This window comes from Carassius gibelio, chromosome A23 (assembly GCF_023724105.1).
Source record: "Carassius gibelio isolate Cgi1373 ecotype wild population from Czech Republic chromosome A23, carGib1.2-hapl.c, whole genome shotgun sequence".
NCBI lineage: Eukaryota > Metazoa > Chordata > Actinopteri > Cypriniformes > Cyprinidae > Carassius > Carassius gibelio.
In genome coordinates this window covers 23,650,975-23,677,226 of record NC_068393.1, presented here as the reverse complement: position 1 = coordinate 23,677,226, position 26,252 = coordinate 23,650,975, and the positions used below count along the sequence as shown (strand labels likewise).

The 26,252-nt window shown below is 36.5% G+C and overlaps 4 protein-coding genes across 4 annotated transcripts in view; 2 read left to right on the top strand and 2 right to left on the bottom strand.

Moving 5' to 3' along the window:
- Nucleotides 1–2,640: 2,640 nt before the first annotated feature.
- LOC127945136 (bridging integrator 2) lies at nt 2,641–10,068 on the bottom strand. Its single transcript, XM_052541732.1, has 14 exons — nt 9,901–10,068; nt 6,865–7,019; nt 6,117–6,197; nt 5,977–6,031; nt 5,790–5,884; nt 5,257–5,352; nt 5,054–5,161; nt 4,766–4,851; nt 4,594–4,669; nt 4,392–4,474; nt 4,192–4,281; nt 3,640–4,096; nt 2,901–2,979; nt 2,641–2,783 (listed from the first exon to the last, which is right to left on the bottom strand). The coding sequence occupies exons 2-13, from the start codon at nt 6,955–6,957 to the stop codon at nt 2,935–2,937; spliced, it is 1,365 nt and encodes a 454-aa protein (XP_052397692.1). The 5' UTR covers nt 6,958–7,019; nt 9,901–10,068; the 3' UTR covers nt 2,641–2,783; nt 2,901–2,934.
- Nucleotides 8,881–12,039, top strand: LOC127945143 (uncharacterized). The gene is made up of 5 exons (XM_052541740.1): nt 8,881–9,080; nt 10,201–10,306; nt 10,462–10,568; nt 11,033–11,205; nt 11,739–12,039. The coding sequence occupies exons 1-5, from the start codon at nt 8,960–8,962 to the stop codon at nt 12,006–12,008; spliced, it is 777 nt and encodes a 258-aa protein (XP_052397700.1). The 5' UTR covers nt 8,881–8,959; the 3' UTR covers nt 12,009–12,039.
- A 2,120-nt stretch (nt 12,040–14,159) lies between these two features.
- LOC127945128 (rac GTPase-activating protein 1) lies at nt 14,160–23,133 on the bottom strand. The gene is made up of 17 exons (XM_052541715.1): nt 22,965–23,133; nt 22,300–22,390; nt 22,013–22,215; nt 21,780–21,922; nt 20,754–20,823; nt 20,503–20,556; nt 20,339–20,416; nt 19,926–20,043; nt 19,308–19,459; nt 18,332–18,496; nt 18,082–18,177; nt 17,803–18,001; nt 17,188–17,293; nt 16,009–16,141; nt 15,746–15,875; nt 15,487–15,598; nt 14,160–15,413 (listed from the first exon to the last, which is right to left on the bottom strand). Exons 2-17 carry the CDS (start codon nt 22,382–22,384, stop codon nt 15,338–15,340), a joined length of 1,920 nt encoding a protein of 639 aa, XP_052397675.1. The 5' UTR covers nt 22,385–22,390; nt 22,965–23,133; the 3' UTR covers nt 14,160–15,337.
- Nucleotides 23,134–24,377: 1,244 nt separating this feature from the next.
- LOC127945152 (inactive dipeptidyl peptidase 10-like) overlaps nt 24,378–26,252 on the top strand; it is a 40,769-nt gene continuing 38,894 nt past the window's right edge. Inside the window, exon 1 of the mRNA XM_052541750.1 lies at nt 24,378–24,521. Within this exon, the coding sequence (XP_052397710.1) occupies nt 24,483–24,521 (39 nt within the window). The 5' untranslated portion in view covers nt 24,378–24,482. The remainder of the gene's footprint in view (nt 24,522–26,252) is intronic.

Sequence of the window (26,252 nt, the reverse complement as noted above, 5' to 3'; positions counted from 1 at the left end):
ATGGCACCAAGTTAGGAATTCACTGTGCATAGATTTTATTTAATGCTTACGTACAGCCTCGAAGGAAACATTTCAAGGCCCAAAGGAGGTCAGGTACGAGTGTACAAATAGGCTATTATATGCTAAATAAATTGTGTTAGTGCCAAGATTGTTACACTAGCCTATTATAATGTTTAGATTCATTGTTTGATATATGACACACCCAAAGCCTGTAAGGGAACCCTTTAATGCTCTAAAAGAGGTTTGCTCTTTATATTAGAAGACAAGGTGTAGAACTTACCAGCAGGTGTGCTAGTCATGCTGAAAGTCATAACTGAAACAGACACCTATATGGAGCAAAATAAACCTTGTTGACTCAATTCAATAACAAAAATATATAGTACCAACTGTGTTTTTTTTTTTTTTTTGTAACAGACAATATGACTTAAACATTAACTAAACGTGGACAAACATGGCTGGGTTGTGAGACATATGTACAGTTTGTGTCCCATTGAGGCTTATCGGAACTGCTTGAAGAGAGGGACACTTGTATGTGGAAGGAGGAATAAAAAATTGTGTATTAACTGTTCAGGGACTTAAAACCATCTTCTAGACATTTCTATATTTTGGGAGATAATAAGTAATTTGTAAGAACTTAGGTCGACCCACTTTTCAAAATATATCTACAGCTATACATTAAATGTTAAGGGTCATTCTATAAAATGGGTGTTTCTTGTATGATGTGGTAAGTTTTCAAACATTCTGTCAGATCATTTTATTATAATTATGAGTGAGTACATTTTAAGCAAATTTACATCATTAGACTATATGCATTTAATGCATTTTTTATATATGTTGGACCACAATTAAGCCTGTTTTGAAATGAAACAGTTTTAAACTTTATACTGCCATTAAAAATGTTTTATTAAACAACAAAATTAGAAAGATAATTTCATGCTGATTCTGTTTTACCACACAAAATCACTTGCATTATTATTATACATTACAACGACTATATACGATGCATTCACGGGTGGAGACAAGTCAGATATGTTGCATTCGCTTTTTATTAACTGAACTCATATTTACACAAACGCACCTTTTGTCGACTGACCCTTAAACTTATAAAATTATTTGACAGTAGCCTTGAATCTCGCTTCCTAAATTGAATTAACTTGCTTTCTTACAAATCTCGCAGGGTTCAAACACAAAGCTCATTTTAAAAGCGCTCTCGTCGTGATGTAGGCACACTACACAGAAAGCTAGAAGTGCTGCTGTAAAGAAACACGACCGGTGAGATTGCTTGTTTGTAACATTAACTGTTAGTAGAGACAACCCAAAACTGTAATCCTCACGATTCCATCTTTTTGTTTTGATCGATTGTAGTCACACACTGTGAACAATCACTTCAAAGAGTTGTGAAACTCGTAATTTTACAGCTTTTCACCCATTTGAAACCATCAGATCTAAGTTTCTTCCAGCCCAGCGGGAACCGAAAAACTTACCTGTTTGAGTGTCAGAGTCGCGGATAAACTACTTTTAGTTAAAGATGCCGATCAAAGCGATAAAAATTCTACTTCAGACCGAGTAATCATGAAAAGTAAGCTCCGTTCAAGCCAAGGCAGAACTGCATGAAGCCGCCACAAGATCGTCAACAAAACTGTCTTGAGAGCGCGATGTACTATTTTTGAACGAATCGTTCTTTTGAGTCGGATCTTTTCACTGAATCCGTTGAACCAGTTCACAAACTTCTACTAGAGTAGACTGAGCAGTTCTCGAGTCAGTAACCTAAACGATTCCCGAATTCGAACACAGCATTAGCAGTCACAAACCGGGATTTGAAAATGTAACGTTACAGGAATTATGAAAATAGTGTTACCAACGCTTTACGAAAATGTAATTTTATTCACTTATTTGTTTGTACTATTTTTTTAAAACATGCAGAAAATGTGTGTGTGTGACTAAACGAATTTAAGTTTAATCCCCTAAAAAATTGTTACTAAATGAGTTTATGTTTTATGAGCTATATCATAGCTGAAACAAACTGAACTGTGACACATGAAATAACATACAAACTAATAAATAAAACATAGAAAAAACCGAATTAACTGCATTTGCTTTCATTAGGACGTTTGATTGTGGAACCATACGGCCAGCTGACGTAATTGCGTCATGGCGTAAAGAATTATTGAATCCTTTTGGAACAGGTTCTTTGAAACAAACTCTTCTAAAGAGCCGATTCTCCCAAACGAGTGACTTCTCTTTGCTGTGCGTAGGCGCGTTCACGAGTATTTCCTCCTGTCCGCTCCCGTGAAGAATCAAACAATAGTCGCATTCCACGAAATGACTATTAACCAACAACCACCACCACCCTGTTTTCTAGACTAACCTCTAAAAAATAAAGAAAGGAGATTTGGATCAGTAGTTTAATTGCCTCAGTGTGTAATGAACAAAACGTAAAGAAAAGTGACAAGTTAATTTTTATTTATAAGTTATTGGATAATTGTCAAGTACATAAATATTTCACATGGTTTCCTGTGATCAGTTAGATAAATGTATGTAATATATAGAGTTTATCTAAAAACATTCAAATATATTAAGGAAGACCACCACATATGATAAAAGACAATACAAGAAAGTGATTATATTTTTTTTTTAAAAAAACTTAGATTATAACCCAGAATTTAAATATTTATCTGAAAACTCATATTTCATAAAATCAAGGATGGAAAAAAACGAATACATTCGAGTACAGTGTTTTATGTCCTCTTTTACTGTATGTTGTGCAGTTGCAGTCGTCTTTTCTGTAAACAGATATGAAATTTAAGTGAAAAACACACTAAGCCACCTGCTCATGGATTATATCAAACACATGAGCACAACATGAGTATGAGCTGTAAGTACTCTCAAATTATGCTGACCTTTTGATTGCTATTCAGGGGCTTCTGTTGTCACTCACTCGTTCACTTCTCCTGACCGATGGTCACCCTTGGTAAGAGCCTTGAAACAGGTCAAACAAATAAACATTACACCCTGTTTTGAATTAAATTTTTATGTTACTTTAAAGAATGAACATAATGGCTATGTTCATAATGGAATAGCCTACTAAATTACTGAACACTGCAGTATATATTCTGTATACTATGAACTATATTTTTTAAATCAATACATAAAACAGTAGGAATTATGAAAGGAATTGTTCAGAATTGTTAAAAAGCATGGATATAATTTCCTACGGGCATAAGGTTATGACGTTACAACAGATTTCTATTAAAACAAATTATGTTTTTTTTTTTTTTTTTTTTTTATTCATTAAATAAATCTGGGGGAAATTTGTTTTTATCATGGTTTCCACACAAATAAAAACTAGTACAACCTTTAATGATAAAAAAAAAAACTATTTAGCAGCAAATCAGCATATTAGAATGATTTCTGAAGGATCATGTGACTAATGTACTTAAAATGCAAAACGTCAATATTTTCACAATATCACTTTTTACAGTATTTTTCTTCAAATAAATGCAGTCTTAGTACAAAAAAAATCTTAATTATTCCAAACTTTTAACTGTAATGACAAACAGTAGTGTATGTTTTTGAAGTCTCTCTCTCTCTCTCTCTCTGGTTTGTTTTATAATGTGTTTGCAACTTTACAGAACTCACATTGTTTGAAGCCTCAGCTTGTCCCACATCTGGCTTAATGTCACAAGCTATTCCATTCTCCACACCAGAAGGCCCATCGTCTCCCACCTTCTCTGGTGATTTTTGATCTTTGATCCTGGTGGATTCAACGATATCTTTTGGTTTCAGTTCACTCTCATCACAGTCCTCCTCAGAAGACTCCTCCTCATTTGGTGGATCTTGATCTGAGGCTTGTGAGGACTCCTTCTTTTCGGCTTTCCTGTCTTCTTCCACCGGTTTATCTGCAGAGGTGCTGGTGTTCACCTGTGGCTCATGGGGCGAGGTGCCTTCCTCTGTATGATGATCTAATCTTGTAGGGCTGCCTTTTGCATCTCTTGCACCAGAGACGTTCTCACAAAGGGGTTGAGGGCTGGTCGGCTTCGGGCTGTATGACCCATATGTTGGTCTGTCAGACCTAAAACTGGATGAGTTGTCTCTCCTGTAATAGCAGTAATCATTCACGTTCACCAGCAGATGGCATTAGTTACCAATTTTTAAATCTGCAAGGCAATGAGTGAAACTGATTTTTTTCACCTTAGAGAGCCCCTGGGGTTGTAACTGATGCTTTTAAGTGATCTAGGGGACAACGTGTCTCTAAAAGACCTTCTCTTCAAGGAACCAGAGCTTAAAAGGAAAACAAAGAGTCATTTGTATACACTTAAACATTATACTACTGTTATTTAACTTGCTCATTGGAAAAAATATATAGAAGAACAGACAATAAAGCCTCATACCGGTTGAAGTTCTTCACAACAAAGCTCTTGTCTGGATGCTGGGTGCTCAGCTCTTTCATCACAGTCTGCAGAACCTCATTGTTCTTGAGGCCAAAAAAGAAAAAAAAAAAGACTTCTCAGGTAGTTACAGAATATGAGGAAACACTGTTTTGTTTGATCCAAGTATTTTATTTTTCAGCTGTATTCTCAGCGTTTGCTGTACCTTGGTAAGTTCCCTGTAGAAGATGTCTCTGAGGTTGCAGATGGATTGGAAGACTGTGACATAGCATCCAATGCGACTATATGATGCAGAACAAACAGAAATGAAGGGTAATCAATATTGCATCTTAAAACAAGATCCATCGGTGTACTATAAAAACAACTCCAGAACTCACCTGTCATATAGAATAGGAAGTTCTATCTTCAGCTCCCTGTTCATGTCCTCGAATATCACCTTTGCTGCATTCATCTCATCCTCTGCCTATAAATACACCAGCATATATGGAAAATGCTATACATCTATACATACATGGTCTCCAAGAATCTGAATTATGATTCACATTATGTTTGGTAGTTAAGAATATGACCGGAAGGTTGGAACTTTTCAGTAAGGCTGCAAACAAACTTTATGAGTGAGTGGAGAACAGAAAAGTGTGAAACAATTCAAAGATGGCATACAATACCTTTCCAATTTTAATATCATCCTTCTTTTTAGCATTCTGCAGCCCTGTAAGGTGATGGCGAGTAGAATCATAGTCTACGAGTTTCCTGTTTCGCTTAGCCACCTTTTCCTGAATCATGAAGAAAAATAGTTGACAAACTGCATTTAAAGAAATGATTGAGAGCTTTGTGCAAAGTGTTTTTGCCAGTAGGCAGCCATTTTTACCCTGACATCTGGAAACTGGCTCATGTAAGACTCCATCGTGATTAATGCCTGATCACGCAGCTTGTCCTCATAATCTTTCCACAGAAGCTCTTCTCCCTTTGTAATACAGAGGCATATTTGTATTAATATAGGTAATCATAATTTGAGAATTTATAATCATTTATAATAAAGTGTGTATGAAGCTGAGGCTTGTAAGTGTGTATAGTGTGTATAAAGAATATAAAGCTGCTTAGTTTAGAAGTGACCTCTGAGTAAGCAGCGCTTCATAAATCGCTATTGACAAATGCACAATGAACATACTTTGCCCATGAAATATTACTGATTACCACGCATTTGGATTTTAAAGTGGAACTTTCATGTCCAAACAACAAAGACTGTCCAAGACTCTAAGAAAAGTCTATAAAAATAGGGGCTGTGTACTGTTAAAAAAAATTGTTTTAGGGTTAAATGAAACGTAAACTTCACGGATAATGTCCTGGAAGCATACCTTTTCTGTTTTTCTATATATTCTTACAGTGGTCTCTGGGACTAACCTCCACAACCGCCCCAAGATCCTCTGCACCATCCCACTTATCATCGTAGACATCATACAAGGACTGAAACAGTCGATTAGAAGCATCCTTCATTACTGTTAAACATACAAAGACAATAAGGCATATCAGTAATCCTGTTCATAAGAAGCTGATTCTCCTATGTAAAGTCTCATGGTAAAGAGCCAACCTGTGACAGCATTGAGGTACGCTTTAAGGTCCTTGTATATTTTGTATCCATCGCCCTGCAAAGGAGATCACCAGAACATATTAGGCAATCGTTTGATCTTCAAAACATTTACTTTATTTACCATAGCAGATCTAATGCACCTGTTGGTATTGGAGGTCCATGAGACAAAGGTCAAAGTGCTCATCTTTGGTCTCCTCAGATTTGCCAAGCCTCTGCAACACCTGCAAAAGCATCACATATTACATACCTGACAGCCATGACGAGGGGATTCTCAAACTATACTAACAGCACTGTAACGGATGTTACACCTGAACCTTGAAATATTGATAAGCGCACACTAGTGAAGAGAAAGGCTTGCTTACATGGTTGAAGATCGAACTATTCACCTGACTTCTCCAAATAGACACTTTAAGATGACAAGATATGAAGGGCTTAAACCAGGGGTGTCAAGTCCTGTTCCTGGAGATCTTGAGATCTCCCTGCAGAGTTCAGTTCTATCCCTGCCCAAACACACCTGTCTAGTGCTCCTGAAAATCTTAATAAGCTGGTTCAGTTGTGTTTGATCAGGGTTGGAGCTGAAGTTCGCAGGGAGACAGCTCTCCAGGAACAGGACTGGATACCCCTGGCTTAAACAGACTCAGTAGGTGAAGGCAGAACAGTAAACGGTGACTTGGTCAGCCTTAGTAGTCAAATAAAACACAACAGGGAAAGAAGCTGCTTGTTTACATTGGCTCTTGTCACTGGATAGATAAAGCAACATGTGTCAGCTACGCCCATGTCATGTGACTGGATTGATTATTGGATGAAAGTAACACTAAAGTCTCTGTGTTCTCTTTGGAAATCACATTGGCGATCTTGACATTGTGTTTTATGATTCCAGACACGTACCTTCTCCTGTGCTCTGTTGAACTGTTTTTGCACCCGTTTAGCAAGAACATTGGGTCCTCCTTTTGAGTTGATGCTGGCCTTGCTCTCTGCCATGTTCTCCACTTGTTTTCTTCTTGAATAATGTTTTGTTAGACCCTTAAACTACCTGGCTAACCCTGAAAAAAATAAAAGAACATTTTTTTTTTATAACAAACGACGGTGGACTTGGTGTCTTTACATATGTCTGTATTCTGTCCAAACACACCTACTCTTGGCTTCTTCCACAATCATAAGTCATAAACTTCTTATCTTTCCAGGTCATGATTTGAGCTCTGTGGTGGCTCCTGAGTCATATTTTATAGTGAATGGTTATGTAAGGGCCCAAGGAAGAATGCTGAAATTACATTACATATGGCTTTTATTATAGTATATTATTATATAATATATAATATTATATTATGAATTAACATTGAACTGAGCCGAATCTGTTTCGTAGAGCTACTTTACAGCTCAAATTTAAATTGTTAAAAAGATTCAGCAACATTAAAAAAAACATTTTTTTCCTATTAAGTTCAGACAAGACAGGGATATTACTTATTGGACTAAAAAACAGTACACAGAATCTCATAGATTACAATTTGCAACTAGACGGATGTACTGTTACTTCCTCTACATTCAAAAATCTGGGTGTTATATTAGAAAGCAACTTGTCTTTTGAAAACCATATTTCCCATGTTACAAAAACATCATTCTTCCATTGCCAAGCTATGAAACATGTTACCTGTTTCGATGCAGAAAAGCTAGTTCATGCATTCATGACCTCTAGACTGTTGTAACACACTTCCTCAATGAACAAGTTACAGGTAGTCCAAAATGCAGTGGCTAGAGTCCTTACCAGGTCAAGAAAATATTATCATATTACCCCAATTTTACAGTCTCTGAACTGGCTACCTATTAAGTTCCATATCAGTTACAAATTATCATTACTTACCTATAAGGCGCTTAACGGTTTAGCTCCTGCATATCTAACTAGCCTTCTACCACGTTACAATCCATCACACAACCTAAGGTCACAAAACGCTGGACTTTTGGTGGTTCCTAGGATAGCGAAGTCCACTAAAGGAGCTTTTTGGCATTTGGCTCCCAAACTCTGGAATAGCCTTCCTGATAAAGTTTGGGGTTCAGACACTCTCTCTCTCTCTCTGTTTAAATCTAGATTAACAACACATCTCTTTCGCCAAGTATTCGAATAATGCATCTCATAATTTTGGACTGTAGTTATATCTGATCAAATGCGCATTATTATTCTTTAGCTTGGATTAAACTAATCAATTTTACTTGGCTGGAACACCTGAGAAGAGATGATGTCACCCCCTCAGAGGACCTCAGATGATGCTAACCCTGAAACAACGTACAGAACTAACAAATCTTGCTATAAGTGCGATTTCATTATATAATAATTGCTGTTAATAGTGTTCATCGTCTGTTTGATTATGTCATTTCTGCCATTTGCACATAAACTGACAGTCACCACTGATAAGCTTCTACTAAATATTGTAGAAACGTAAATTTCTGTAAAGTTGCTTTGCAATTATTCTATCGTAAAAGGCACTATAATAAACTTGAATTGAATTAACATGGTTATTTTCCTGTTTATTACTATGAAACTACATAAAAAAATCGATATTGTAAAATGCACTATACAAATAAATGTAAGAAATGAGACTGGAAGCTTTACTTTGCACCCATTCTATACTGTTCTATTGTATTTTATGTAACATAATAAAGATCAAACATTCAGCTTATTCTTTTCTATTCTAATCAGAGAAGTAGACGTAACATTTTGCATTTGTTCTAGTATTTTATATTCTGGGTCACATAGGCTTTGTAGCTTTGTACAGTAAGTAGGAGTAGGTAACGTCGGGACGTTGCCTATCCCTGACCTAAGACATAAAAAGCGTTACAGATATTTCCAAACTACATTTCCCATAAGCCACGGTACATACAGAAGCAACATTGCCACTCCTCTTCCTCATAAATGTGGATGTTATGGACTTTGCCCTGCTTTTTTTTTTTTGACTGAACCGAGTTTGTAACATTGCTGATTCTTCAGGACATGCTGGACATGATCATGGGAAGCGCGTTGGCCAAGTGTGCTGCCACAGACTTGGCCATTCAGTGGGTTGGCTGGGCACTAGCGTCTGCGCTCAAAACGGAAAAGTTTTACGACTTGGCAGGTAAATGATTTATCCAAAAGGCGTAGTCACGCGGTACTGCTATAGTAATATTATGTTTTATGCTTTGTACTAATGTTCATGCATTAGTATGCATACATAAAAAGTATATTTTGTCTAAAAGATATTGCAGTTGTTTGGTTGCGTCGCAACTCATGCAGCTTTTTTTTTTTTTTTTTACGTGAAAATAGGTTAGATTAATTGTATTACGAGAAGGTGGTTATCTAAACTACAATAACGTGTTGTGAAACCACCGTAAATACTTCTCCACCCCCACAAGACACGATGCTGAAGCTTACTGAATTGCACCCATTATTTCTACAAGCCGGCCTCTCAACCAATCAGGTCGATTTAACTACAGAGTTGCCGTCGTATAATTGGTCAAATTTATATACGTCACTGTCAATCCTGCAGATAGGCGGGACTTGTCAGGCGGGACTTGTAGTGGAAAAAACGAACGACTGTAACTCGGATATGATCCTACATATAAATTGGTAGAAGTGCAAAACAATTAGCTATTTTAATCTATATAAACAGATTTGCACAAACCTCGAAACTAGATTATATTTATACGGAAACATAAATGACCTCTGTACAGATATTTTCAATACATTACAACACAATTTTAAAACAATTTATAATGTTATACATAAACAGTTTAATACTGCATAAATTATTTTTAACAGCTGTACTGATTAGCAACTTATGCATGGCATGTAGAAAGTAATCACATCTCGAAGTTGTGAGAATAATCCATGAGGATTTGTGGATCATCCACGTTATTCAAAGTCTTATTCTCTGCATAAAAATAGCTTCTACTCACCTTTCAGCATTCAATTTGCATTTCTTTCCAATGTAGTTCAGATATTATCCAATCATTTTAGTCTTTTCAAACCCAGGTCACTGTACGCTATTCCCTCTCTTTCTCTTCAAGAGAAGTGTGCTCTTGAGGATCCTTGAACTTTGCTACCAATTGTCTCTAGATTCATTGGTAAAGTATTCAGTGAACACGCCTCACTTTTAAAACGGACGGACACAGGTGACTGGCTGCTCTGCCCATATCTGGCAGGATATTGAATGCCTTATCAGTTTAACTACAGATTAATTTTGTTGTTTTTTTTAGGATCTGGTACCTTCATATTGCTGGCTCATCTGAGTCGGGTATGGGGTGGAAATGGCCACTTTAGACAGAACGTACAAACTGGACTTGTAACTGCCTGGGGTCTGAGGTAAGATAGTCTTTACTTTGGACAATAAATAGACAGGTCTTGTTGCTTAAGAGCATTAATAAAATTGAAGTCAGTCCAGCTTCTTGTTGTTTTAATGTATCCATTAAGGTCTGGTTAATAAGTCAATAATTAACAGATTGGGCCTTGTCCTGCAGGCTCGGGACATTTCTCTTTCTTAGAATCCTAAAGGAAGGACAAGACCGGAGATTTAACAATGTCAGAGACAGCCCTGGGACATTCTTCGTCTACTGGACCATTCAAGGTATTTCAACCACGGTTATTGATTATTTGCATAGTTAATGTTATTTGACGTTCAGTCACAACAAGACGATAACTAGGAAAGTACCTTTACTAGTATCACATAATGATCATATATCTTGATTCTATTTCTATATTGTATTCTATTACGAATCAAATACCATAAGTAAAAACCTTAACGTATAAGTTGAGAAGTTTCAACAATTTTCTTCTGTTCTGTATCAGGTTATAAAGATCAAATATTCAACCTATTCTATTGCATTATATTAAATCATGAATTACATAAGTAGAAGTTGAACAGTGCACGTATTCTATTCTGTTCTATATACATAGTGATCATATAGCTCAGTTCTATTCTATGTGAATATTTTATTCTATCCCAGTGCTCTACAAACTGAGAATGACTTGGAAAGTAATTTTACGGCCATCAAGTTCTCATTCAAATTCAAATTTTCTCCTTTTTTCTAGCTTTGTGGGTCTTTATTACCCTGTTGCCCACCCTAATTCTAAACAGTGAGAGAAGAGACGAGCCCCTGGGCCCACGTGACTACATCGGCTGGGGAATATGGGGGCTGGGTTTTGCTACAGAGGCCATTGCCGACCAGCAGAAGTGGAATTTTAGAAGTGATCCAGATAACGCTGTGAGTAATAACTTGCACTGATAATAATAATTTGAAGAGACGACCAAATTATGACATGTAAATCATATAGCTTGTATCATAAAAGTGATATTTTAATATAATAGTGTTCATTTTATAAAGCCTGTGCTCTAGTAAATAATGGTAAACTGGATCAAACTGTCCTTTCTTAACTCTCTGGTTGTTTTTGGACATTTTATACCAAATTAATTTATTTTATTTACTTTTTACCAAGAGAGGAACACCAAAGAAGTGCATATTTTTTCAAATGGGTTAAATATACAGACACTATATGTGAACCATCTGATGGTAAGTTTGTTTGAATATTCTAACCAGCTACTTTGGCTTAACCAGAGGTGTGTGTTTGGGGCGGAGCTATCTGTTGTCCAAGCAATGGCAGACAGGGGAAGTGATGCAGAAATTACACTCTTCACCTTTAATTAAACATTTGGAATTTAGCTTCAAGAAATCCTCCTGAGTGCTTATTAATTTGCATATGACATTTTAATTAATGTTGAGCCTACTTGTATTTGCAGGGAAGATTTATTCGTCACGGACTGTGGGCATACAGCAGACACCCAAACTATCTGGGGGAGATCCTGAATTGGTCAGGCCTGTTCCTGTCTGCTTCCTCCGTCATGCATGGTCCTCAATATCTCAGTGTTGTCTCCCCTCTCTTTGTCTGGTTTTTACTGAGACACGTTAGTGGGATACCCATCCTTGAGAAACAAGCTATGAAGAAGTGGGGATCAGACCCTGCGTTCCAGAACTACATCAAGAACACTCCACTCCTATGGCCCTTTTAAATTTAAAGGAGAATAAAGCATATTTACAGAACTTGCAGTAGTTTCTCATGCTTACAAATGAACATTGAGAGCTAGTGACACAATAGTCTTTAGTAGTAGTGGTTATAGGAATAGTTCAACAAAAATTCTAATTGACTTGCCCCCAGGCCATCCTGAGATGTACAGTATTGTTCAAAATAATAGCAGTACAATGTGACTAACCAGAATAATCAAGGTTTTTAGTATATTTTTTATTGCTACGTGGCAAACAAGTTACCAGTAGGTTCAGTAGATTGTCAGAAAACAAACAAGACCCAGCATTCATGATATGCACGCTCTTAAGGCTGTGCAATTGGGCAATTAGTTGAAAGGGGTGCGTTCAAAAAAATAGCAGTGTCTACCTTTGACTGTACAAACTCAAAACTATTTTGTACAAACATTTTTTTTTCTGGGATTTAAGAATCCTGTGAATCACTAAACTAATATTTAGTTGTATGACCACAGTTTTTTAAAACTGCTTGACATCTGTGTGGCATGGAGTCAACCAACTTGTGGCACCTCTCAGCTGTTATTCCACTCCATGATTCTTTAACAACATTCCACAATTCATTCACATTTCTTGGTTTTGCTTCAGAAACAGCATTTTTGATATCACCCCACAAGTTCTCAATTGGATTAAGGTCTGGAGATTGGGCTGGCCACTCCATAACATTAATTTTGTTGGTTTGGAACCAAGACTTTGCCCGTTTACTAGTGTGTTTTGGGTCATTGTCTTGTTGAAACAACCATTTCAAGGGCATGTCCTCTTCAGCATAGGGCAACATGACCTCTTCAAGTATTTTAACATATGCAAACTGATCCATGATCCCTGGTATGCGATAAATAGGCCCAACACCATAGTAGGAGAAACATGCCCATATCATGATGCTTGCACCTCCATGCTTCACTGTCTTCACTGTGTACTGTGGCTTGAATTCAGAGTTTGGGGGTGGTCTCACAAACTGCCTGTGGCCCTTGGACCCAAAAAGAACAATTTTACTCTCATCAGTCCACAAAATGTTCCTCCATTTCTCTTTAGGCCAGTTGATGTGTTCTTTGGCAAATTGTAACCTCTTCTGCACATGCCTTTTTTTTAACAGAGGGACTTTGCGGGGGATTCTTGAAAATAGATTAGCTTCACACAGACGTCTTCTAACTGTCACAGTACTTACAGGTAACTCCAGACTGTCTTTGATCATCCTGGAGGTGATCATTGGCTGAGCCTTTGCCATTCTGGTTATTCTTCTATCCATTTTGATGGTTGTCTTCCATTTTCTTCCACATCTCTCTGGTTTTGCTCTCCATTTTAAGGCATTGGAGATCATTTTAGCTGAACAGCCTATCATTTTTTGCACCTCTTTATAGGTTTTTCCCCTCTCTAATCAACTTTTTAATCAAAGTACGCTGTTCTTCTGAACAATGTCTTGAACGACCCATTTTCCTCAGCTTTCAAATGCATGTTCAACAAGTGTTGGCTTCATCCTTAAATAGGGGCTACCTGATTCACACCTGTTTCTTCACAAAATTGATGACCTCAGTGATTGAATGCCACACTGCTATTTTTTTTAACACACCCCTTTCAACTAATTCAACTAATTGCCCAATTGCACAGCCTTAAGAGCGTGCATATCATGAATGCTGGGTCTCATTTGTTTTCTGAGAATCTACTGAACCTACTGGTAACTTGTTTGCCACGTAGCAATAAAAAAATATACGAAAAACCTTGATTATTCTGGTTAGTCACATTGTACTGCTATTATTTTGAACAATACTGTAGGTTTGTTTCTATTGAAAAGATTCAGAGAAATGTATCATTACATCACTTGCTCACCAATGGGTCCTTTGCAATGAATGGGTGCCGTCAGAATGAATATTCAAACAGCCGATAAAAACATCACAATAATCCACAACATGACTCCATTCCATTTTCAATACAATGACTTTGCAGTTGTAACCCACAAGGACTATCTTCATGAAACCTATTAATACTTCTCTCTTTCCAATAATTTAACTACCCGGTCTTATATTCTGGCACACTTTGTGCCTCAGTGATTTTGTATTGCATTTGAGTCTCACCACTTCAGTCCAACTCTAAATCCCAATGCAATGTGTTAAAAGACAGACACAAAGGACTTGCAATAAATGAATGTATTTTACAAACAGCACAAGTCTTACAAAATATCACACCACCCAAATTGAAAAGCAACAGAGTTGATAAATCAACTCCAGTGTTCAACACAGTAAACAACTGCCTTTTTAAAATGATGAAAGCTTGACAGTTCAGTGCTGCACAACTACTGGTCCAGAAATGTGGCACCACTGAAAGGAAAATGACTAACTGTATACAATAAAGAGTGTTCAATCGGTATAATCTTTTATGAATTGGATGAGGTACACTAGATCCTTCAAAATCAGTCAATAATCCCAGAGGGCACCATTTTTTCTTTCTACTTTAAATGCCATACAAAACTCAATAAATTAAGCCAAAACTGCATAAAAAATGAATGCCAAAGTGAAAACCTGAAAAAATTCTGGCCATGTTCATTTATGATCAAAAAACAACTATGATGCTGAACGACAAAATGCCCAAGCACAACTACACTGTTTTCTCATTACAAATTGCATATATTCTCAATTTTCTCACCATCCTGAACCCATCCATGCACAAATCTCAGAGGGTTCATAAACGCAGTGTTTCTCAAACAACAAATTAATAATTTAAACGTCATTCAGCAGCATCATCTGGAAAAATTCTGTATTAAATCTACTGGCTGTGAAATCTAAGTTTGACCAGGTTTAAAAACGGTTTACACTCTACATAGAAAAAAATCTGATAGTCACTACAGCCTTGAACCCTCTAAATCAAAGAGATTGGGATTTTGCTTGTCGTTACATGTAAAATATACAATTACAATACACAAGCAATACACAATGTTACAGTTTCAGATTATACTACATACAAATCTTGCATACAGCATAACCTTTTTTGTTCTAGATACTTCATTCAAGTCCAGGTTTCTTGATAAAGAACTCCCAAACTGATGCAGATCCTGTTGATTGAGGATTCAGAGAATGGAACTGCTTATATCAGCCCATCGCTTTGGTTGTGAGAATGTTAACAGTACATAAAAACTTTTAAAAGCAACTAAAATACAAATGTTACTGGAAAACTTGACAGATAAAATGAGTAGCGTTAATACGGTTCAAATTGATGGACAAACCAGACATAAAATATACATGTAGGATTATGTAATATATTGCAGCTGTTTCCCAAAGAAAAGAAAAACTCTTAGCGTTGAGGAGCTTCAGGGCTACTTCAGCAGAGGGGAGGCGAAGAAGTGCCCCTGGCGAGGGACGCTGACAGCAGCTCTGCTTCTGCTAGAAAACCTGAGGGATGTTCATAATGGTTAGTTCACGTCTACTCAAAGAACTTGGCAGACCTGATAGGGTTCAAACATACTTTGGAGTGATTGCATTGAGAGTTGCATTCTTCATGCGCTGGGAGAGAGAGCTGGACGATGGGGTCTTGCTCATCTGCTGGTCAGGAGTCGTAAGGGGCCCAAACATACTCGCTACAGGGCCAAAAAAAGGAGAAAGAAACAAATTGTAATACCAAAAAAAAAAAAAAAAAAAATATACTAAATTGATCAAGATCAGGTGATGTTATATAATAAATGAAGATTTTTTTTTTTTTAAGTGTTTGCCTGTGAAATTCATACTTTTCTGATCGGGAGTTGCATGGACATTGGTGTTCTCAATGATCATGTTATCATTGTGAGCCTGGTCATTGTTACTGATCATAAACTGGCTCCAGTACTCCACAGGCAGAGCCAGGAGGCGCTCAACCACCTGAAAGAGAGAGAGGAAGAAGAAGAAGAAGAAGAAGAAAAAAAAAAAGGAGATTGATGAAAAGCTGTGGCCCAAAACACACGAAACAAATTAAAAAGGTGCACTTTTGCAGACCCCAAGTAAGATCACTTACTTTTGGCTGACGTTTTGTGTCCTGCAGGATGGTCATTGGTTCTGGTTCAGGAACAGCATGACCCACGATTGTGGGCCCAAATACACGAGCCAGATTGGTTACGTCCATTTTTGTATCTTTACTCTGGGCCACCCTGAAGATGATGGAACAATACTTAAAAATAAGTTTCATTATATGGAAATAATACTTCGCACAGCCTAAAAACCGCCTCCCTAGACACGTTTTGGGTTTTAACATCCAAGAATGTTGCTCTAAATTAACTGATAGGGTTACAAATTTGAGAAACACATATCATAAAAAGCATGCATGATGGAAAGACTTTTCTTTATCTAAACAGTTCCCTGTGTAATTTGGTATAATGGACCTAATACATCAACCCATACAATGACTTTAACCGATTAATAAATGGTCTGCAAGATATCTCCATGTTATTATATAGCATATTATTGCTGTTAAAAAGGGGAAGAAACCATCATTGAGGAACAACAATCTTGTTTCCAAGATTAATGACATACATATCTGGTAACAATTTTGTAACTGTAATATTGTTAACATTTTGTTTGTTGTAGAAATAATGCAATGGTCAAATACAGGTTAACTGTTAATAAGATGCTGATGTCTGTAGGGAATATACAGCACAACAAATACATTTATAAATTAACACCATTTCAAGAGTATAACCATCATCCTAAAAGCAAAGTTTTTGGTAATGCTTAAAAATAAACATTTAGGCTCTTATACCCTCCAGTACAACGACCCCTTAAAGGAACACTCCACGTTTTTGGGGCTCATTTTCCAACTCCCTTAGAGTTAAACAGTTGATTTTACCATTTTTTTTTTATCCATTCAGCCAATCTCCGGGTCTGGCGGTAGCACTTTTAGCTTAGCATAGATCATTGAATCCGATTAGACCGTTAGCATATTGCTACAACTACACAAACTAGCTGGGAATTATTTTAACGCCCATTTTCAAAAAAACAAATTGGAGTGTTCCTTTAAGGCACTGATGTTTTTCACAAACTGCTCAAGTTGTGTTAAAACTTGGAATACTCTTTTAATGTCACAAATGTAAGTGTAATCTGGTAAAAGAAACACATTTGGCTTTTTAAATTAATAAGTATTAGCAAGTGGCACCAGCTATAAAGCAGACAGTAGAATCAGAGACCGTGTGCGGTTTACCTCTGCAAATGGATGATGAGGAAGGCCAGAGTGTCTCTGTTGGGCTGTGGAAGATCACTTATGTTCTGATACATCAAGGCGATGCTGTTGTCATCATCAGAGAGCTCTATGAGAAAAGACTGAATAGTTAATAATGAATGTACATATTACTAAAATTTAAATATATACACCTTAAAAAAAACTGAAAAGCAAAAAATTGGCATTCATAATGTTACAAAAGACTACCATTTCAATAAATGCTGTTCTTTTCAACTTTCAGTTCATAGAATCCCATGTCAATGCATCATGGTTTCCACATAAAAATAAATAAAGCAACACTACCGCTTTAAATATTTATAACATTGTCTAGATTAACAGCAAATCATCATATAAGAATGATTTCTGAAGGATCATGTGTCACTGAAGACTGGAGAAATGATTCTGAAAATTCAGCTTTACCATCACAGGAAAAAATTACATTACATAAAATATATTAAATAATCATTTTTACTGTAATGTTGATCAAATAAACACAGCCTCGTTGAGGATAAGAGACGTCTTGCAAAAACCTCAAAATAAATTTTACAAACCCCAAACTTTTGAACAGGGGTGTACATTCAATACATCGACACTAACCAGCAGCATCCATGAAGGCACGAGTGAGGCGGAAGGTCAGCAGGGGTTCTTTGAGTTTCCTCAGGAAGTCCTTGAGGAGGCCAGTGATGGCATGGATATCTTCCACCTTGCTGAGCAAAGGAATAGCCTTCCCACGAAGGAACTTCTCTTTCAGGTCCTTGACCACTCGATCCGAGCCAGATACCCGATACAGACCAGTCTATGAAAAGGAATATGCAGGTTTTCAGACCATTCTGGTCTTGTTTAGTATTCAAGAAGTCAGCCTCTTTATCGACTTACCTCATGTAGGCCTCTCTGCTCAATCTCATTAACACAGTGCACTACTAGCGAAGGAATCATGGGAGAGGAGGTGGACACATAGTTTGCTAGGATGCCCTATTTAAAATCACACCAGAAGCAATCCGTGAATAAGGTATATATGATTAAAGAAATTAAGAGTCCAATGCAGCCTCTTATTTTAATGAAGTAATCAGTAAATAGAGGCAGAAACACTCAAGCTTGATGATAAAGCTTCATAAAGATTTGTAACCTCCTCAAATTTCACTGGAGTCCCAGTCATGGTTGGAATGCAGGGCAGAGGGCAGCGCTCACGACACTCGGGATGGGCCACCACACGGCAGTCCCTGCACTTCAGAGAGATCTTCCCAAATTTGATCCTCTTACCACATGGCACACAAGACTCTGGCTTGATCACCTAAGAAAATTCGTAAGGGCAAGGCAGAGATGAGCTGTGAGGGCAACAAACACAGACCTGTGCACATAACTTCATTGATTTGAATATGGACTTCTACTTTGCTCTTTGATATGATAACTATGACAATATGATATGAAATAGGAAACGGGTACAAAGTTGCAAACCATAGATCAGTATGAACAATGAATGTTACTTGTTATATCAGCACTCATCACTGAACCAAGGAATTCCCAAACATTTTTCATGAAATTCAGACTAAATGTTACATATCTTATTGTGAACAATTCTAAGCACCTTTTTTCTTTCTGTTTTTACCTTTACATCAGAATGTCATAACTGGACCTCTGGGTGTAAAAACAGACTTGTCTCTGGTGACGTATGCAACTCTTCTCCGATTATTTAGTCCAGTTAAATCAAGCTTGCAATCATCTACCTCTGCTTTTGAGTAATAATGCCCATTGCATTAGCAATGCATATTACTAATCGAATTAAGTTGATATATTTACAGTAGTAAATTTAAAAAATATCTTCATGGAACATGATCTTTACTTGATCTCCTAATGATTTTTGGTATAAAAGAAAAATTTATAATTTTGACCTATATAATGTTTTTTTTTGTGTGGCTATTGCTAAAACGATACCCCAGCGACTTACAACTGCTTTTTCCATCAAGAACCAAATTTTATGCAATCAAGTGGAACTGTGCAAAAACTAGGATGGATTAACACTCTGGCGGGGACTCAAGAGCAATGATACTGACGTGCATTGATTCGAGAGCTGAAAAATATTTGTATGCAACACCGCATCATACCGTTTTGGAGACAAATTCATGCAGACGGACACCTCCGTTGCCCTGGGGAGTGCTGGGCCCTGCCTTGACCTCTCCATTGGGCTGACTGGGCTGCTTGAACACATCCATGGACTGAACAGAGTCGGTGTCAGCAGTGTCCCACTCCAGAGCAGCTGAAGAACAAAGCAGAGAGAAGCACTGCTCACTACTGCAGAATACTTAAACAGCAATGCAAAGGCAAAGAAGTGTGAGAAATGATCAAGGAGAACAACCCATACCAAACAGCCCTCTAATAATAAAACTAAACAAAAACAAATCTAAATATAAAGAGTACCATGCCGGAGACTCAACAAGGGATCAATATAAAACACCATAGAGTCCTTCCTACAAACTATGTATTAAATGATTTTAAAAAATAATAATCTTTGACCAAGTTTGATAAAACTTGTGAAAACTTGATAAAACACATTTATGATAGTAAAAACAACATATGACTCACTGCGGATCTTATTTATTTACAGTAGCCTGCACATTATTCTTCAGTCAATAAGACAATCACATAATCAATGACTCATGCAAATATTCTCTTGCTCTGAACAGTGCGGCCTCACAAACAACCATACATTTAGTGAAGCGTACCAGTTTTTCGCCGGCTCCGGGTCCAGTAAGGAATGGCCTCCACTGTGGTGACCGCTTCAATGGGTCCTCCATCAGCGGGTACGGTCACAGTGGTCTTAGCCACCAAAGACTCATTACCCTGACAAAACGTGACTTGAATTAATTAACAATTTCTAACTTACTACACAACTAATATATGGTGGTATTAACTGGACATTAACAGTATACCGACATCAAAAACAAACGGGTAATAGCCCCTTGGCTCTCACAATGTCAAAAGAAGACAAAACCTTCCAATATTCACACTCCTATGTGTTGTAGGGAAACATTTTACTCATAATGACTAAAGCAAAGCCCTACAGGAAGCCTTTAAACTGACAAGTCTTCCCATAATATTTAACAGTGAGTCTTGTGCTTTTGTATCCCTCTCTTACCTTCTCAGAGGTGCGGCCGGTGGAACGGGACCTCTTGGCAGCGGCAGGGGGGCCATCTGTGTGGTTTCTGGAGGAGCGCTGCATTGAGACAGATTAAATGATCAGACATCGATTGAAATTTGGAAGTAATTTGTTTAAATACAGATTTTTTTTGGAAAGCTTACTCTCTTTTGCCGTTTCTTGAGACGAACAGTCCTGATTGCAGAAGAGTCCCAGTCCTTTATTTAAAAAAAAAAAGGTCATTTAAAAATAAATTACTGCAACAACAAAACTCCAGTCAATAAAAGATATGCCAGTCTAACAAAATTAAAGCGTTAGATTTAATTTCTTTAAAACTTTTCACTTTCTTCCTGCCAGGTTTGAGACAGGCATATACATACGATTAATGTTTTTAATATTGAAGCAAATGGCATACCAAAGAATCATCAGTTTTATCATAACTGATGTCTGACAAGATAGAGGTTGATTCATCAATGGTGGTCAGTCTAAAAGAAATAGAGTGTGAAAAACAATATTAACAGCAGCAAGATACAATTCAATCATAAAAACCAACTCTTTTGTCTTCATGGCATTCATGTAATTATCTCCTTATAAGATACAGTCCATTAAAAATGCTTTAAAATAATATATAATTCACAATCTTTATCATCTTTCACCAAAATGTAGTCAATTTTCCTCAAGGAATTGCTGGAATAGCCCATGGGAAAGGTTTAATGAAGGGTTCAATTATCAAATAAAAAATAAGATTAAAATAGATAATACTTGTTTAAAATACAAATATAAGAGTGAAATAAAAGAATAATAAAAAAAGTAAATTGACTTTGTAATAGCACTAATTTTCAACAGACTAAATTGGGTCTTTATAAAAGAAACTACACACATGTAAAATGGAACCTTTTGTTTTGCACTGAGAAAAATGAACCAAATATGCAACATCTCACAGACCTGATTTTATTTTCTAATCAAAATTCATATACAAAGAAAGATCCCTCCCTATATGTATATATTTTTTTGTTCTTCCTTCTTCCCTAATATGTACACAACATATGTAATCTGTGTATATATATATGGGCACATATCGGCATGTACATACGTGTAAATGTGAGCGTAGATGTGTATGTGCTCACATATGCAAGTATTTAGATATCTAATGTCTGACGTGCGTTTGATGAAAGTGTAATGTTATTTGTGAAGTAAATAAAAAAATAAAATAAAAAAAACTACACAGATGCCCGTTAAATTTTATGATGGGCTTCTCTCACAAAAGGATGATCATATCTGGGTTTATTTTGGGTTCACATTTGGCATCTAAAAGACTGAAAAACACTGATCTAATGTTTTATGATTCCAATCAAATCCTGAATGATTTCTTAAAGAATAACCAGGTTTATAACCAGAAGTAAAATTAGTTGATAATGTGATTTAATGTTTCTTCTCTTACCGCCGGCTAGTGTTGAGGTTAGCAGGATTCTGTGCGCGGACATTCAGAAAGGCCAGAGCAGAGCGCTGCTCCTCATTTAACTGGATGCTGTTACTGGAGCCTTCAGTCACCAACAGCTCCCGGATGAGTTGTATCTGACGGTCCTGCAGAGTACAAGGAAACATCTGGTTTTAGCCTAAAATTCAGAGAAAAGGTCTACAGCACAAGCAACATGTAAAAAGAGGCCTACAAACCAGTTTCGCGCAGTCAGCCTCAGCTTTCTGTCTCCGACGGATCTCCACATCTACTTGGTTGCGGGCATGTTTGAGCTTGACCTCCAGGGCTCCTCGCTCCGTCTCAGCCTTGGTGACCACCTCCTTGCATGCATTCAGCTCCTGCTCGAGTCTCAGCCATTTACGACGGCTGTGCTCAAAGTTCAAGGCCATCTGAATGAACTCTGACATGAGTTGAAGAATGGCAGTGAATATTTAGTGAGTGCATGCATTTTACTTCAAATTTTCAAGCCACAACCAGTACTTACGGGGCTCAATGCTTTCATTGAGAACATCAGCTTGTGCCCGCAGGCTTTCAAAAATGCTGTGCAGATTAATCACAGCAGTCTCCATGTCCTCCTACATTGCAGAAAAAAAAAATTTCAAGTGGGTGCAGTCCACCTTTTCATAGAACTAGCCAGGCAGATTTATTTTGCTTCCAGTAATATCGTTCTGATACCCAACAACTTTATTTGAAGTTGGCATATGATTATTGTTAATATCTCGTGACAATGCATGACACTGTTTGGACACTGTGGCTTTTCAGTCATGCATAATATTTGGGGCGTGACCAAACAATTTATAATAATATGCATCTGAATAAAACATATAAAATAATGATAATATTACTACTAACGTTACCAAAAATCTAAAAGAGTGCATAAAAAAGTGACGATATTAAATAGTAACTTATTTTCAAAAATCCCTTGAGAAAAAAAAGTGTAACTTACTAACATTACACTCTACAGCAATGATATTAAAGTAGTATTAAACTCGTTTTTGATGGGGTTGTAAGGCTAAAATTGTTGATAACACAATACAAACAATAAAACACTCACGTTAGCCTGTGTCTTAAAAACGACGCGTCTTTAGCAACAAACACGACAAACAAACACTGATTCATTACAGTAAGTCGTCAGATATTTTAACTTACGGATTTGCGTAGACGTCCAGCCTTGTGCGTGAAACAATGTAAGTTAATTCAAAACTTTAACATAAAAATATTTTTTTTCTTCAGGCACAACAGCACAGTACCGGTTTGTTCAAACGGGTTTAGCAGGGTAACGTATATTGTTAACGTTAGCATCTAGAGAAGTTGCGTTTCAAATTTACCCGGCAGCCAATCATCGCCGGCCGGGCGTGTTGACGTAAGTGCGTCGACGCAGTACGTACAGGCGGCGAGTCTTGCTGTACTGCTTCAAAGCCTCTTTATGATTCTGTAGTCTTTTGACTGCTTGTTGATAAATTGTGTCTTCCCTAGAATTTAGGGGTGTTCATGATTGTTATAGTACACTCAACCCTCAAAAAATGTTTATAATTGCGTACTACATAGTACACAAATAATGCAAAACTGGACAAAAAAATAAAAATAATAAATTACAAATAAATTAATTAAAAAAACGTAACATTCTGACTCGTTTGGTTGTTATTTAAAGCTAGCGAATAAGGCATGGGAGTATAAACAATAGAAAGGAACTTTGGTATAAAGAAGTCCGTGAAATAAATTTAGAGGAAAGCAGCGTAAAAAAATAAAGATAATGATTAGATAATAAAAATTAAGATTTAACTAAATAAATAAATAAATTTGACTAAAATAAACAAAAATATTAAAATAAGTTATTTAAACGTAATGAATAAATATATAAATGCTACATCTAACTTTTAGAAAAAAGTAATGTAACTAAAAATAAATATTTTTCCAATCATGTTTTACCCATATTTATAATATCATTTTTCACATTATAAACTTGGTATTTATACAGTATATTCATGCCTTTTCAATTTTATAATGGGGGTCCCTCACATGAGGATAATCTTTAGGGGTCTGGGGCATCTAAGATTTAAAAACCTTGTCCTAGGGCTGCTTTTCATGCTGGTAATTTAAGTGGGCCAGGCATAAATAATTTAGATAGATTAGTTCATTAATACTTCCTCTTTGTAGATGCATAAATTATCATTTAAGACTATTTTCCTTCTACCTAAATAGTATGTCTGACTGTGATTTACCTTTTTTATGTGTGCTATCTATCTATCTATCTATCTATCTATCTATCTATCTATCTATCTATCTATCTATCTATCTATCTATCTATCTATCTATCTATCTATCTATCAAAGCTCACTGATTATCAAGCATGTAGCATACAGTAAAGCCTTAGACAAATTAGAAAAAAGCCTTTTTCAGAAATATCCCAGTTGGTCAATAGGCACTGACACTGTAACTGTGGAGAGAGAGAGAGAGAGAGAGAGAGAGAGAGAGAGAGAGAGAGAGAGAGAGAGAGAGAGAGATGGCCAACTTTACACCATCCTATTCAAGGGATCCGCCAGTGGGGTGTGTAGATTAACTTGCAGCACCAACTCAAAACAAGGCTCTCTCAAGTGCTGGAAGAGGAGCAGTGAACTGCATCAGGAGCTGGATCTGCGCTGAATTGGAGTGCTGAGTCCTGCAAACATGATTGCCACCACACAGCAGAACATGACAACGGAGCTGGTAAACGAAGCTAAACAGCATGTCTTATGTATTGCATGAGCAAAGACTACATGCAGGCTGACGATAAAACGGATTTTACACATCTGTGTGAACTAGAGCCGCAGCAAAAGAGCGCGTGCACGTGCGAGAGAATTCAAATCCGTGCACGCGACCAGCATTCTACCTGTTTGTGATCTTTCTAATCTTGTTTAAAGCATGTATCCGTCAAAGTACATTTAAACACTTGCTTTTTCGGTTCAGGTGTTGCTGGCATTGATTCGCTTCGGTTTTCATTCATACTTTCACAGCTGTCCGTATCCCTCCATCTGCTTCGCACTACTGCAGTGCTTACTGCTTTCAGTGACTGGTTAATTGAAGCAGGGCTTTTCCAAAGAGATTAGAGCTACTATCAGCATGTCGTTTTCTACTTCTTAAAGGTTTTGATATCTGAACTCGATATTGGTGTTGTTCAGTCGCACAACTGAACCAGACGGCTGACTTGAACTGATGTGAATTCTAGTGTGAATTTGGCAAAAGCTCTGGACGTTTATTTCATGTTTTAAGGTTATAATAATCTGAAAGAAACCCTAATGAGATTTTTTTTATCCACCCTACACTAAAATCTGCATAAGAGTCAGTGACGTGGCGGACATTGGCCGGATCTTTTATGATATTCAAAATATAGTTCATACAAAATGACTAGAATACCTATGATTATAATGTTTAAAAGTCATTTTAACATTATTTGTAGGTTTTTAAACTAATAGATCTATCTATCTATCTATCTATCTATCTATCTATCTATCTATCTATCTATCTATCTATCTATCTATCTATCTATCTATCTATCTATCATTTTTAAAATGCTAAAAAAGAAGGAAATGGTAGCGTGGCGAAATGTCCATTTTTATATATATATTACAAATATTTATTTAAAAATAAGAAGTGAATTATTTTATTTACTACTTTATTAAAATATTTTCTTAGAACATTTTTTTTTACTTAGTCTGCCAAATCAGTGTTAGCAAACCCACATGAAAGAAGCAATTTTATTTTCATGTGACTGAGAAGATTTAAGAGTGTTTTAAATTGTGCCATTTTTTAATGCCAAAATTAAGCAATATTAAGTTCAAAATATTACTGTAATACAAATTTAATTCATTAATCAAGGTAAGTGTTACAAATATTTCCATGATATCCATATTTTTCAACACAGAAATTATCTTTTTATTGTGAATGTTTAGACTTCAAATTCATTAGCCTCTACAGGAAGAATAACAAAGTGCAATAAACGGTAAAACTATTTGCACCACAAACCAGAGTATTCATGATTACAGTAATAAATAAAATAATTTGATAACAGCATTTGCAACATCAAGCAGCATAACAAATTGTTCATGAATGCACAATAAAGTTGATATTAACATAAGTTAAATAATATAGCATTATTTTTGCATTATAGTAATGACAATGGTGAATAATTGTTGTGAAAATAACAAAAAATATGAAAGGTCCTACAACAGGTTATATTTTCTCCATTTTCCCTTGAATTTGGGCTGAAATATAACTGTTTGCATGTTCCACCATATAAATATTATTTTCACATCCCTTTCAAATACAGATTATACTCTCGTCTGTACTCCTTGCCAGGAAAAACAATCTCTAGAATACTATTGCTCCTGGTCAGTGTTTGCACAGTAATTCATGCTGCACTGATAAACATGATCACCTAGCGAACGGCGCTTATTTCTG

Bases quoted from the DNA above. Each gene is read 5' to 3' on its own strand.
- LOC127945136 (XM_052541732.1), bottom strand. From the start codon at position 6,957: ATGGCAGAGAGCAAGGCCAGCATCAACTCAAAAGGAGGACCCAATGTT. The intron at 6,032-6,116 runs GTGCATTAGATC...TCTCCTTTGCAG, and splicing joins TGGACCTCCAATACCAACAG to GGCGATGGATACAAAATATA. The intron at 2,980-3,639 runs GTGAGTTCTGTA...ACCTGTTTCAAG, and splicing joins AAGCTGAGGCTTCAAACAAT to GCTCTTACCAAGGGTGACCA.
- LOC127945128 (XM_052541715.1), bottom strand. From the start codon at position 22,384: ATGGAGACTGCTGTGATTAATCTGCACAGCATTTTTGAAAGCCTGCGG. The intron at 22,216-22,299 runs GTAAGTACTGGT...AACTCATGTCAG, and splicing joins CAATGAAAGCATTGAGCCCC to AGTTCATTCAGATGGCCTTG. The intron at 17,294-17,802 runs GTTAGTGTCGAT...CTTTTCTCATAG, and splicing joins TGCCTTCATGGATGCTGCTG to AGCTCTCTGATGATGACAAC.
- LOC127945143 (XM_052541740.1), top strand. From the start codon at position 8,960: ATGCTGGACATGATCATGGGAAGCGCGTTGGCCAAGTGTGCTGCCACA. The intron at 9,081-10,200 runs GTAAATGATTTA...TGTTTTTTTTAG, and splicing joins AAAGTTTTACGACTTGGCAG to GATCTGGTACCTTCATATTG. The intron at 10,307-10,461 runs GTAAGATAGTCT...CTTGTCCTGCAG, and splicing joins GTAACTGCCTGGGGTCTGAG to GCTCGGGACATTTCTCTTTC.